The 12,537-nt window shown below is 40.1% G+C and overlaps 1 protein-coding gene across 4 annotated transcripts in view; it reads right to left on the bottom strand.

Moving 5' to 3' along the window:
* LOC136873738 (cytosolic carboxypeptidase 1) overlaps window positions 1-12,537 on the bottom strand; it is a 762,457-nt gene that overhangs the window by 310,312 nt on the left and 439,608 nt on the right. For all 4 annotated transcript variants that reach the window (XM_067146906.2, XM_067146907.2, XM_067146905.2 and 1 more), the window contains one exon: window positions 9,713-9,853. In XM_067146906.2, coding sequence (XP_067003007.2) covers window positions 9,713-9,853 — 141 coding nt within the window. The remainder of the gene's footprint in view (window positions 1-9,712; window positions 9,854-12,537) is intronic.

The following is a 12,537-nucleotide window of genomic DNA, read 5'->3' as shown; positions in this document are numbered from 1 at the left end:
ACGACAAGGAGAGAGTGAAATGGAGGTCAATGATCCACAGCCTGACCCAGGAGCTCCCCGGAGAAGGGTGACAGAAGAAGATGACTATTTCAACAACAAAAAAAGAAGAGTATGTATGTTTCTTTCTTTATTTTTGCAATAGCTAGTAGAAGCGACAATTTGGCTTTACCAGAGAGAGAGAGGGGAAAGGGGGTTCCTTTAGCTTGGTGGAATCAGGCAGGAGAAGAGGATTCAGACACAAATAGCAGAAGAGAAGTACACGACTATAGACTGTAAAGAAGCTCCTCACCAGGCTGAGTAGGCCAGGCGGTACAGCACTGACCTTCTGAGCCCAACTTGGCTGCTTCAATCCTGACTCAGTCCAGTGGTATTTGAATGGAATCGAGTACATCAGCCTCATGCTGGTAGATTTACTGGCACATAAAATTAAAATAAAACACCTGTGGCACAAAATTCCAGCACCTCGGCATCTCCAAAAACCATAAAAATGTAGTTAGTGGGATGTAAAACCAATTAAAACCAACTACATTATCATTATTATTCTTTTCGTTTCAGCCATCTATGGGCTGCGATTACGCAACTTCCATTGCTTTCTCAAGTTCTTTCTCCTTCCTCTTTCGCCAGTATTCCTTCATCCGTTGGCTTGCTCGTGCTCATTCGTCTGCCAAAAATACTCTATTCTCCCTCGTTTTCTCATCAGCTAGGTCCTTCACCTCAGCAACTCTCTGCCTGAAGATTTTTTTGTTTGTTATACCTTCTGCCGTGATCCCACATTTTTTCTAAATCTCAGTGGACTTCTTTTACCCATGGGACTTGCATCTTCCTGTTCTCCTGGAAGGTGAGGATCCTGTTGGCGAGTTTCTCTGATCCCATCCTTTTAATATGTCTGTAGAACGTCACTCTCCTCTTTTTCATTATGGTGGTGATGTTTTCATATTATTATTATTATTATTATTATTATTATTATTATTATTATTATTATTATTATTATATATATTGCGAATGAGCCCATTAGGACTACGCAAAGTACTTAGAGACAGGCATTTGCCTTTCTTTGTGCCCACACTTCCTTCATTCGTTTGCTGTGTGCTTCTTTTCTCTCTTGAGACCATGTTGTTCCGGTCTTCTTCTTTGGTTTTTCCTCTTGGTCAACTTGCCACTTATGAACTTTGGTTCTGAAGATAACCCGGCTTTGGATGTCTTCAGGTGTAATTCCTGCCAGTTTGAGATCTGTTTTAATTTCGCCAATCCATTTTATTGTGTCCGTTTTAGCTTTACTTCGGTTTTCATAAAATTCAACTATTTGCTTGGTAAGTCTATCTGGGTTCATCCTTTTTATATGTCCAAAGAATCTTAATCTGCGTTTTCTGATGTCGCTGTGAATGTTAGAAAATTGTTTGATTTCCTGTTTCCCTCTAAGGCGGTACTGTTCATCTACGAGTTTTGGGCCTAAAATTTTTCTAATGATCTTGCGTTCCTTTTTCTGAATATTTTCTAGATCAGTTTTCCTGTTCAAAATTAGTGTCTCTGATCCATAGAGGCATTCTGGTTTTATAACTGTATTATAGTGTCTTAGTTTAGCATGCTTGGAGAGACACTTTTTGTTATAGATATTTTGGGTGAGTCTATACGCAGTTTCCATTTTTTGGCATCTAACTTCATTGGCTTTTGTTTCCATTCCATTCTCCTGAATTATTTCACCGAGATATTTGAATTGCTGGACCCGTTTTATTTTGCCATATTTTGTCTCCATGAATTTAGGGGCTTCTTTGCTGCAGGTCATGTATTCAGTTTTTTCAAACGATATTTGGAGGCCGACTTTTTCCGCTGTTTCTTTCAGGAGTTCGATCTGGTTTATGGCTGTTGAAACGTCACGAGTTAAGATTGCCAGATCGTCCGCAAATGGCAGGCAGTCTACTGCTAACTTGCCCCTACCAAGAGTGATTGGTTGGTCAATCTTGAGGGCAGACTTCTGTTTGCGCCATTCCTGTATTACCTTTTCAAGGACGCAGTTGAAGAGTAGTGGAGAGAGCCCATCTCCCTGTCTTACTCCTGTTTTGATCGGAAAAGGGTCTGAGATTTCCCCCATGAATTTAACCTTAGATTTTGTGTCTGTCAATGTCTCTTTTACAATTGCGAGTGTTTTCCGGTCTAGACCCTGTTCTTTTAATATCTGAAACAGTGATTGACGATCAACTGAATCATAGGCCTTTTTGAAATCAACAAAAGTACAAACTACATTTTTGCTACAAATTCTCTGATGCCTTAGGATTAACTTTAGGTTCAAAATTTGCTTTCAAGGAGTATACGACATCAAAAAGAGGATCCTTTGCCGCCGCGGCTTAGTCACGACCAGTTAGATATCTTTCTTGCATGATGACAGAGGCAAAGGTTCAGAGAGATCCGGTAGAGTTCTCTCTTTCGTGTCAGGATAGGAGTGCAAACGTACTTGAATGTGCCAGTTATTATTATTATTATTATTATTTGTTGCGTGATGGAAAGATGGGTGAATATCTGTGTGTGCTTCTTATGATGTATTCGTAATTAATGATATGCGTCACTAGAAGTTGAGCTAGAATATTCTTCTAGTACCCATAGTATTGATTTACAACTTTATCAAATCATTTTGTCGACTTGTAGACAAATTAATTGTAGATAAGTATTTGATCATTCAGGATTATAGGTTATAAGTTGCTTTCAAGGAGTATACGACATCAAAAAGAGGATCCTTTGCCGCCGCGGCTTAGTCACGACCAGTCAGATATCTTTCTTGCATGATGACAGAGGCAAAGGTTCAGAGAGATCCGGTAGAGTTCTCTCTTTCGTGTCAGGATAGGAGTGCAAACGTACTTGAATGTGCCAGTTTTGGAACACAGGATATGACGCAAGTACCTAATGAGAGGAGTGAGGAAATGATAATGGACGAACAGCGTAAAGAGGAGGAACATCTTGAGATCACTAGGGCATTGGTGAAAAGTATTCTAGCTATTCCGCTTAAGAATCTTAAGATGGAAATCCAGAATGGATCACAAAAACTGGAGGAAGCTCTCGATGCTGGAGCAGCATGCAGGACATTCTGGAAGAGAGCTAGGGAAAATCTAAAACAGGAACAAACAACCGTACAGATAAATGAATTGCCTATGACACCGTTAGTGAGAAGAAAGATAAGGAGAAATGGGTAAAAGGTTACCTTTAAAAAAAAAAAAAAAGAAGCAATTGAAGGAAGATAAAGATATTCAACCTTTAACAGATGGGGTGGATTCTGGCAGAATGGAGGTCACTGATGATCATTCAGATGCTGTTCTTATCAAACCAAAAAATGGCAAGACTTTTGCAGATGTTTTGAAGGGTATTTGGAGTAAAATAAAACTGGAAGACAGCGGTGTGAGCATTTGATCTATTCGTAAAACTCAGACTGGGGCGATTCTTCTCGCTTTTTATAAAGCCACACAAAACGAGAACAGGGACAATTTTAATAAATCTTTAAGAGATGTCCTTGGAACGGATGGCGATGTGAAGACTTTGACTCCCCGCACTACTTTGGAAACTTGAGACATGGACAGTATCACCACTGCTTTTGATGTAGAGGAAGCTGTAAGACAGGGTCTTCAGAATTTCAGAGGAGAACTGAAAGTCTCAATTAATAATCCGAACAGCAGTGGGCAAAAATTTGCTATCATCGAGATAGAAGATTAGGAGGCTCAGAAAATTTTAGAAATTGGTAAAATGAAATAGATTGGTTGGATTGTAGAATCCAAAAAAGAATTGTGGTATCTCGCTGCTTTCAATGTCTTTCATATGGGCACCATACACGAAACTGCAAAGGTGCAGATAGAAGCAAACTTTGTTTTAAGTGCGGAGAAGCCGGGCACAGGGCGGTAGGTTGCAAAGCAAATCTGAGATGCATAATTTGCACAGACATTAACGTTGACGCAGCTAGTCGAAGTCATGTTCTTGGTTCAAGAGCCTGCCCAGCGTTTCGTGAAGCTCTCAAAACTAGTAATAAATGATGAAGGTTATTCAGGCAAATATGCATAGGAATAGAACTGCCAATGATCTTTTGACACAGATGATCTTTGAGATAGGAGTAGACATATTTCTTCTTAGTGAACCTTATCAAGACAAACTGCCACCCAGGATGGTTCGTGGATAATTGTGGGACAGCTGCAACTTGGATACGAGATTTAGGTAGATGCCCAGTATCAAACCACGGATGCGGAGATGGTTTTGTTTGGACCCGCACTGGTAGATATACTTTTGTGAGCTGTTACTTTATGCCAAATGAGTCAGTATTTGATTTTCAGGCTAAGCTGGATGGCCTAGAGGATGTATTACGACGTTTTGACAACGGTTTAATCGTGGTTGGTGACTTCAATGCCCAAGCACTAGAATGGGGTATGCCACAATACGACACTAGAGAGCGCCGAACTATGGAGATGGCCGCTAGATTGGGTTTGATGGTCACTAATATTGGAAATGTGCCAACCTTTCGACGACCGGGCTGTAGGGGAACCATACCGGACGTGACTTTTGTATCTGAGGACAATCGTGTCGAAAATCAATGACTGGCGGATGATTGAAGAATACACAGGAAGTGATCACCAGTATATTACTTTTCATGTTCTTCCTGAAACTTCACAGATGAATATTACATTGTATAAAACAAAACGGTGGAATATAGAAAGTATGGACACAGAAAAATTTCTTGCTATCTTAAAAAATGAAATGGATAGTATAACAGAACACATTTGTTGTTATAAAGGGAAAGAAGTGGCTGAGAAACGTGTTGAACTCACCATGCAGCTTATTTTGAGAGCATGTGATCTGTCCATGACTCGTAATACATTATGAAACAAGAAGCGTTCAGCGTATTGGTGGACCAGAGAAGACGTTGTCTGCAACTTAGAAGGAAGGCACAGAGAGCAAGAGTCAGCCAAGAAGACACCTCACTCACAGCTGAGTGTAAGTTGGCGAAGAAAGAACTAAGAAATGCTATCAAAAAGAGTGAAGTCGACAAATGGTGGAAAATGGCTAAGGAAGTGGATGACGATTCATGAGGTTTAGGATACAAGATCGTTATGAAGGAACTTGGAAGTTTCTCGATCCTGATCATGGACTCAAATGCAATGAAGGATATTGTAGATACATTATTCACAGATCATCCTGAGAGGTCTGATGATGATAACTTCATAGATGATGTACCACTTTTTACACGAGAAGAACTGACGAGAAACAGAACAGATGTAAAGCTTTTCAGGCGTTTGCTCTATTAACCAGCGTTTCGTCTTAGGTCTGACACTAGACTCATCAGAGTGGGATGTGTCAGACCCTACCCACGGACGCTGGGGTGTACGCAGGTGAACTATCAAAACAGCTTCTGATAAGTTCACCTGCATACACCCCAGCGTCAGTGGGTAGGGTCTGACACATCCCACTCTGATGAGTCTAGTGTCAGACCTAAGACGAAATGCTGGTTAATAGAGCAAACGCCTGAAAAGCCTTACATCTGTTCTGTTTTTGACATGATCTATTGGTGAAAAATATCTAATTCCCTCGATGGGAACTTAGAATTTTCCATTAAGAATTGACGAGAGCAATAAGGTCCCTTAAAAATAAAGAGGCCGCAGGACCAAATAGTATCCCAGCAGAAATACTAAAGCTGATAGCAGATTTCTGTCCACAACTACTGCTGAAAATGTACATTAGCTGCCTGCTATCGGGGGTGTTTAATGTTCGCTGGGAAAAAGCTTGGCTAGTTTTAATAAGCAAAGGGAAATCAGGGGGCTATAGGCCTTTATGTATGATGGTAAAGGATTAGAGAAACTTTTGCAGCCAAGAATACTTTCAGCAGTTCAAATAGCTGGGGACATCTCTGATCGTCAACATGATTTTCGAGGAGGACATTCGACAACTGATGCAGTATGGGAAGTGTTGAATACAGCTAACTGTGCAAAACTGGGTAATCATCATTCTCGAAAAGTGATACTCCTTGTGACTCTGGATGTTAAGAACGCTTTCAACTCGATAAGGTGGAATGACATATTGGAAGTGCTTCAAAATACTTTCAAACTACCAGAGTATCTCATGCGCATAATGAGAAATTATTTGAAAGATCGTACTCTAGTATATCACACAGAAGATGGGCAGAGAGTGAAACGGCTAACAGCTGGTGCAGCACAAGGGTCCATCCTTGGCCCCAATCTGTGGAACGCTGTGTATTATGGATTGTTGAGGTTAGAGATTACAAGTATTTGTATTGAATACGTGGACACAATATTTTTAATCTTGAAAGAGTTTACTTATTGAAAGAGGTCAGAGATGCCGGAAGACACAATGCTAGTGGGCTATGCTGATGGTATAGCTGTTTTGATAGTTGCTCGAAATTTATAGCTGGCTCAGTTTAAGCTATGATGATATAGATGTTGATTCTCATAGGGAATTTGAAATATTTGTCCTGAATGAGTAAATTTATAATACCAATATAAATCGTCCGTTATTGGACATTATAAATTTTCCAGCTAACTCATTCCTGGTTGCCAGCGTTTTGCCCCCGTGTGCTAGGCTGGGCTCATCAGTTGGTACCTAGCACACGTACCAAGACACATGGCTAGTGCATACCGTGGAGGGCACTGTGTAGGCTGATTGTAGTCACCGGCAGTGCCAATGCACTACGAGAGACTTTGTCTCACTAACCAAAAATTTATGCCTGCTTGGCCATCAGATGAAGCAGGCAAAGTCTCTCATAGTGCATTGGCAATTAGCCTACGCAGTGGTCTCCACGGTATGCACTAGCCAGTCTTGGTAGGTGTGCTAGGTACCAACTGTTGAGCCCAGCCTAGCACACGGGGGCAAAACGCTGGCAACCAGGAATGAGTTAACTAGAAAATTTATAATGTCCAATAACGGACCATTTATATTGGTATTATAAATTTACTCATTTGGGACAAATATTTCAGATTCCCTATGGGAATCAACATCTATATCATCTGATGGCCAAGCAGGCATCAATTTTTGGTAGTGAGACAAAGTCTCTCATAGTGCATTGGCACTGCCGGTGGCTACAATTAGCTTACGCAGTGGCCTCCACGGTATGCACTAGCCATGCATCTTGGTAGGTGTGCTAGGTACCAAATGATGAGCCCAGCCTAGCACACGAGTGCGAAACGCTGGCAACCAGGAATGAGTTAGCTGAAAAATTTGTAATGTCCAATAACGGACCATTTATATTGGTATTATCAGTTTAAGCTATATCAAGTGATGCGACGGGTAAAAGATTGGATGGTGAATCACAGATTACAACTGGTAGATCATAAAACAGATCGTTCTCTTGACAAAAAAAAAAAAAGGATCATGACTGTCATTCCAATGTATATTGGACAAACAGATATCGAAACATCTAGAAGTATAAAGTACCTCGGAGTGACACTTGATACCAAACTTACTTTTTGGGATCATATCAAACGGGTGACAAATAAGGCGGTGAAAACAATGATTGCGCTGAGTAGATTACTGAGCAATGTTAAAGATCTTAAGTTTTTTTGTTTTCTTGCTATTTGCTTTACGTTGCACCGACACAGATATATCTTATGGCAACGATGGGATAGGAAAGGTCTTGGAATGGGAAGGAAGAGGCTGTGGCCTTAATAAGGTACAGCCCCAGCATTTGCCTGGTGTGAAAATGGAAAACTACGGAAAACCATCTTCAGGGCTGCCGACAGTGGAGTTTGAACCCACTACCTCGCGAATACTGGATACTGGCCGCACTTAAGCGACTGCAGCTATATGGTGTCGAAGTGTGGGCTGAATCTCTGAAGTTTGAAAAATACCTGCGAAGGATAGCTGCAGTACAGCAGAGATCAGCTTAATATATAAGTAATAATAATAACAACAACGTAAACGTTTCCACCTTTTCAATACTAAAATATATTCACAAAATTATAAATTACACGGTACTAGTTTCGACCCATCTAGGGGTCATCATCAGCCGTATTGGAGCAAAGATCACTTTTGGCGAAATCCTAAGAAAATGTTATTTTAAAGAATAACAAGTGAAATGAGATGTTATTATGGTAATAGCTTTGCGTATTACAAGCACATACCGCACAGTATCTGAACCTGCAGTTCTTATGGTAGCAGCGGTAGCACCGATTGATTTACTTGCCTTAGAGAGACAGGAAGTCTGGCGAACTCAAGGGGAGCTCGGAAAGAAGCGTGCTAAGGCGCTAGCTTATAGGCAATGAATGGAGCGGTGGCAGCAAAGATGGGAGGAAGATCCTCGAGGAAAATGGACTAAGCGGCTGTTACCACATCTAGCTGGTTGGGTTGCCCGAGCTCATGGCGAGTTAACTTTTACATTACGTAACTACTGACGGGTCACGGATACTTCCGGAAATTTCTACGTAGAGAAGGTAGAGCGAGCGACTCGGCGTGTATTTATTGTAATGATGTAGACGATGTATTTCACACATTTTTCACATGCTATCATTGGTCAACTCAGAGAAGATATTTAGATACTAAGCAAGGAGAGTTGACACCAGAAACTACTGTGCAGGTGATGCTACGAAACCAAGAATCTTGGGATCAGATAGCAGCATATGTAGAAGGCATCCTGCGACAGAAAAAGAGGGATATGAATGCTCATGAATGTCAGTAAGGAGAAATAAAGGAAGAAGAAATCTGAGAAATTAGCACGACACCGCCCTGAAGTAATGCGAGAGCGGTTCCGGGGCGGAGATATACGTCGTGGGAAAAGGGGGTGTGGGTTTTAGCGAGTAGGAATCTCAAACGCTTGTGGAGTGCAGACCCTCACACGTGTCTCATGAAAGATTTCCCACACTTTCTCGTAAAAAAATAAAATAATAATAATAATTATTATTATTATTATTATTATTAGGAAGCTCTTCACAAGTGTGGAATACTTGGTCAGCTCTTGTTAAAGTTATTTTGTTGGACTGTATCAGCATTGTATTCATAAGTAATGCTTCTCATTGCTCAAAGGAAATCTAAAACTGATACCATATTACAGTGATATTGCCATAATCACAATTTTTAGTTGCAAGGCTGTATATTTTGTAAAGAAATACTTATGAAATTTAATTTGAACCTATGTCTGGCTCCATGGCTACATGAATAGCATGCTGGCCTTTTGTCACACGGATCCTGGGTTTGATTCCTGGCAGGGTCATGAATTTTAACCATAATTGTTTAATTCTACTGGCACAAGGGCTGGGTGTATGAGTCATCTTCATCTTCCTCATCACAACACGCAGGTTGCCTGCAGGTATCAAATAAATTTTTTAAAAAACCTGCATCTGGCGAGCTGAACTTGTCCTGGGACATTCCCGGCACTAAAATACATATGCCATTTCATTTCATTTGAACCAATCATTTTTAAATCAAATAAAATTTTTAAAAAACCTGCATCTGGCGAGCCTAACTTGTTCTGGGACACTCCCGGCACTAAAAGCCATATGCCATTTCATTTCATATGAGCCAATCATTTTTAAAATCGCTGTCTTATTTTAGTGATAGTTTAATTTTCTAGGCCACTAATGAGTTTGAGCTGCAATCTCATAACGTGAAAGACAATGAAGAATATACCGTACCAGCTGGAGCATGCACACTAGAGTCTGTCAGTATTAGGAGCCTTCTGTTAGTTCAGAGACAGTAAAGAGAGAGAACAATGTATTTGAGAAATATGGACCTCACTTACTGATATTGGATTGGATTCTGAATCTGGAGCAGTTATGGTAAGTAGTGGTGTTTCATTGTTGTTAAGAGACAAGCAGAGACACTCAGCTCGGAAATGTATCTCTGATGGATCAACTGACAATGACCACTTCCAAATCTGGGCCTGTGTAAAAGAAGAAAAGAATTTATAAATATGTATAAAAACACAAACTTTTAATATAACACAGCTGAATTGTTATTAATGAATGAACAAGATGTTGCAGTTACTCCTATTACATCACATCGTTTTGAACTTCTCGGAACTCTTCGCTAAAAATAATATATATTTTAACAACTGAAGCATGTAGAGCATGTCTGTCTAGGGGTTTTAATTTACAACATTCATTCCTGGCAATCCCTTAAATGTACCTTATCTCCAAGCAACTTTTCCCAAAATATACAATGGACTGATGACTATTATGTCGAAGTCATTTCCGTACAGGCCATGAAGGCCCTTGGAGGGGTAGAAGGTAAAGGCTTCCACTATTCGTAACCTCGGCACTTGATGGGGTAGAGTGGTTAGCTGTACGTCCGGCCGCCTTTGCCCCTAGGAATTAACCTGGTACTCATTTTTGGTGTAGGCTGAGTGAATCTCAGGGCCATATGCACCTCCAGAAGTGGAAATCTCGTTTCTTAAATTTTACGACTTCCTGACAGGGATTCGAACCCTTGTCCTTCTGGGCGAACTGAGCACGCCTTTACCGCCTCAGCCAGGCAGCCCCTTGACTATTATGGACTTTGCCCTAAATATTACAGCTTTTTGAGATAATATTTATGTGTCATATTCTTATCATTCATAAAGCTGTGATGAGTAAATATTCAACCAGACTTTTACACAGTATTATCTGTTATTATCAAATTCTACAGGTTTCTAATTCCCTTTTCTTGAATAATCTAGACTCAATTATACAGTAGTTTGAATCCAAGTATATCATGGGAGAAAGAATCATGACAATAAACTCTAGTCAAACAAAGTGTTTCTAGATAGCTTATGGAATATGCCCATTTTTGCCAGAAACATATGAGATGTCCATTTGCAGAACCTTTTAAATGACAGGTTTAAAAAAAAAAACTTTTATGATCGTCTGAAAGGTCTCGGCATTGTCTACAAAGATCTGAAGTTATCCACTAGCAAAACCCGCTGCAATCGCTTGAAAAGTCGATGAGAAAGTCACGTCCACTAGCAAAACCTGTCAAAAATGCAATGGCTACACTTTCAAAACCTGTTAAAAACAGTCCACTTGCAAATGCAGCTAGATGAGAATCGCAAGAAGGCTGCCTGGGAATGATACACATGCAAAACCTGTTAAAATCTCAGAAAATCTCAGAAGATTACACTGAGAGGGTTCAGGGACAATGTTTTGCTTGCTTTCTTTCCTTCTCTAATGTTTGCTTGACTGATTTTCATGGAGTTATGTTGACACCACTGCTTTCAACCACCTTGAGGAGAAGCATAGGCTATAATCAAGAAAGGATTATTTATTACATGTTGAAGTTAACCTTAACCAAATTGTGTGCAGGGCAAGGACTGCAGTATTCATTAAAATATTAGTTACAGAAATTGAGTGACAGTGAAATAAAGAGAAGTAATACTCAAGTTGTAGCAATCGAGGCTCAGTTTACAGATTTTGATCATGCAAAGGTAAACATTACTCCACAAAATTCCAACTCGGAATGAGGTTGCAAGGATACAGGTGTTCACTCGTAAGAAGAAACTAAGAAACTACATCCAGAAACCTGGAAAAGAAATGCTGTGAAGAGAAAAAGGTAAGAAAATATTATGTTAAAATAACAGTATAAGTAGTTAATCAGAATAAATTTTGCCCAACACTGATATGAGTTAGCATAAGTGGGCAACATAACTGATAAAAACTTCCATTTTCTGTTTGTCAGATATTCTTCCAAAGGTTTCCCGAAAATGCCGACCTGTACACATAAAGGAAAGTGCTTCGGATGGATGGAGGGAGGGAGGGAGGGAGGGAGGGAGGGAGGGACGGATGGATGGATATGTTTATCATCAACAGGTGGGTGGGGTTGTCATGGTGACAAGAAAACTGTATTTATGAAAGTTGTTGTGTACCATTTTATGCGATTTCAGAAAGCCTCAAGAAAAAGACATTAAGGACAAAAGTCGTCTTTATTTTGATATTGTAAAATATGTTTATTTTGTTTTGACTTGAAAAACTGACTGAGAGTGATATTTAAAATTATCATTTAGGATGAGGACAAAGAAGAAGAACTTTTGGAGATTTGTATTAAACCGTGTGCAGTACGCAACTTTTGTGGCAGCTTGTACTGGCACTTGTAATTTTAATAACAAAATTTCTACATATTTTGCAATCAAACTCTCTAGAATTTGCCCATGTAAGGAAGTGTATTTTTATTGGTCGGAATGACAACCTTTTCAATTGGTGAATACGGAGATCTGGGGAAATTCCGTGTTTTCATTGGTTACCTTGTGTTCGCTCGATTTCTGGTTTTGGGCTCCTCGTGAGAGTGAGGCAACTGTCTGCATCTTTTGAATACTGATCACCTTAGCGGCCGGACACGCTTTGCGTCCGTCCCGTCCTGGGATTCCAGCCTCCTGGGGTTGCCGACCTTTCATGGTAAGGGCTATTTTCTGTTGTTTGATTTAATTTAAATTCTTATTTGTGTTTCAGCCCCTTTTCTCATTTTATGTAACTTTCTGCGATAATGTGAATTTGTTCTGTGTGTCGGAGTTTCCTCTAGATTTCCACATTCTCCAATTTGTGTCTTCTGAATGACTGTACTTTGACAGACAGTCATAGGATTTTGTTTTGGAGGCAG

The sequence above is a fragment of the Anabrus simplex genome, chromosome 5 (genome assembly GCF_040414725.1).
Source record: "Anabrus simplex isolate iqAnaSimp1 chromosome 5, ASM4041472v1, whole genome shotgun sequence".
In the NCBI taxonomy this organism is placed as follows: Eukaryota; Metazoa; Arthropoda; class Insecta; order Orthoptera; family Tettigoniidae; genus Anabrus; species Anabrus simplex.
Note: the sequence above shows the minus strand (reverse complement) of the source record. Positions and strands in the feature narration are given on the sequence as shown.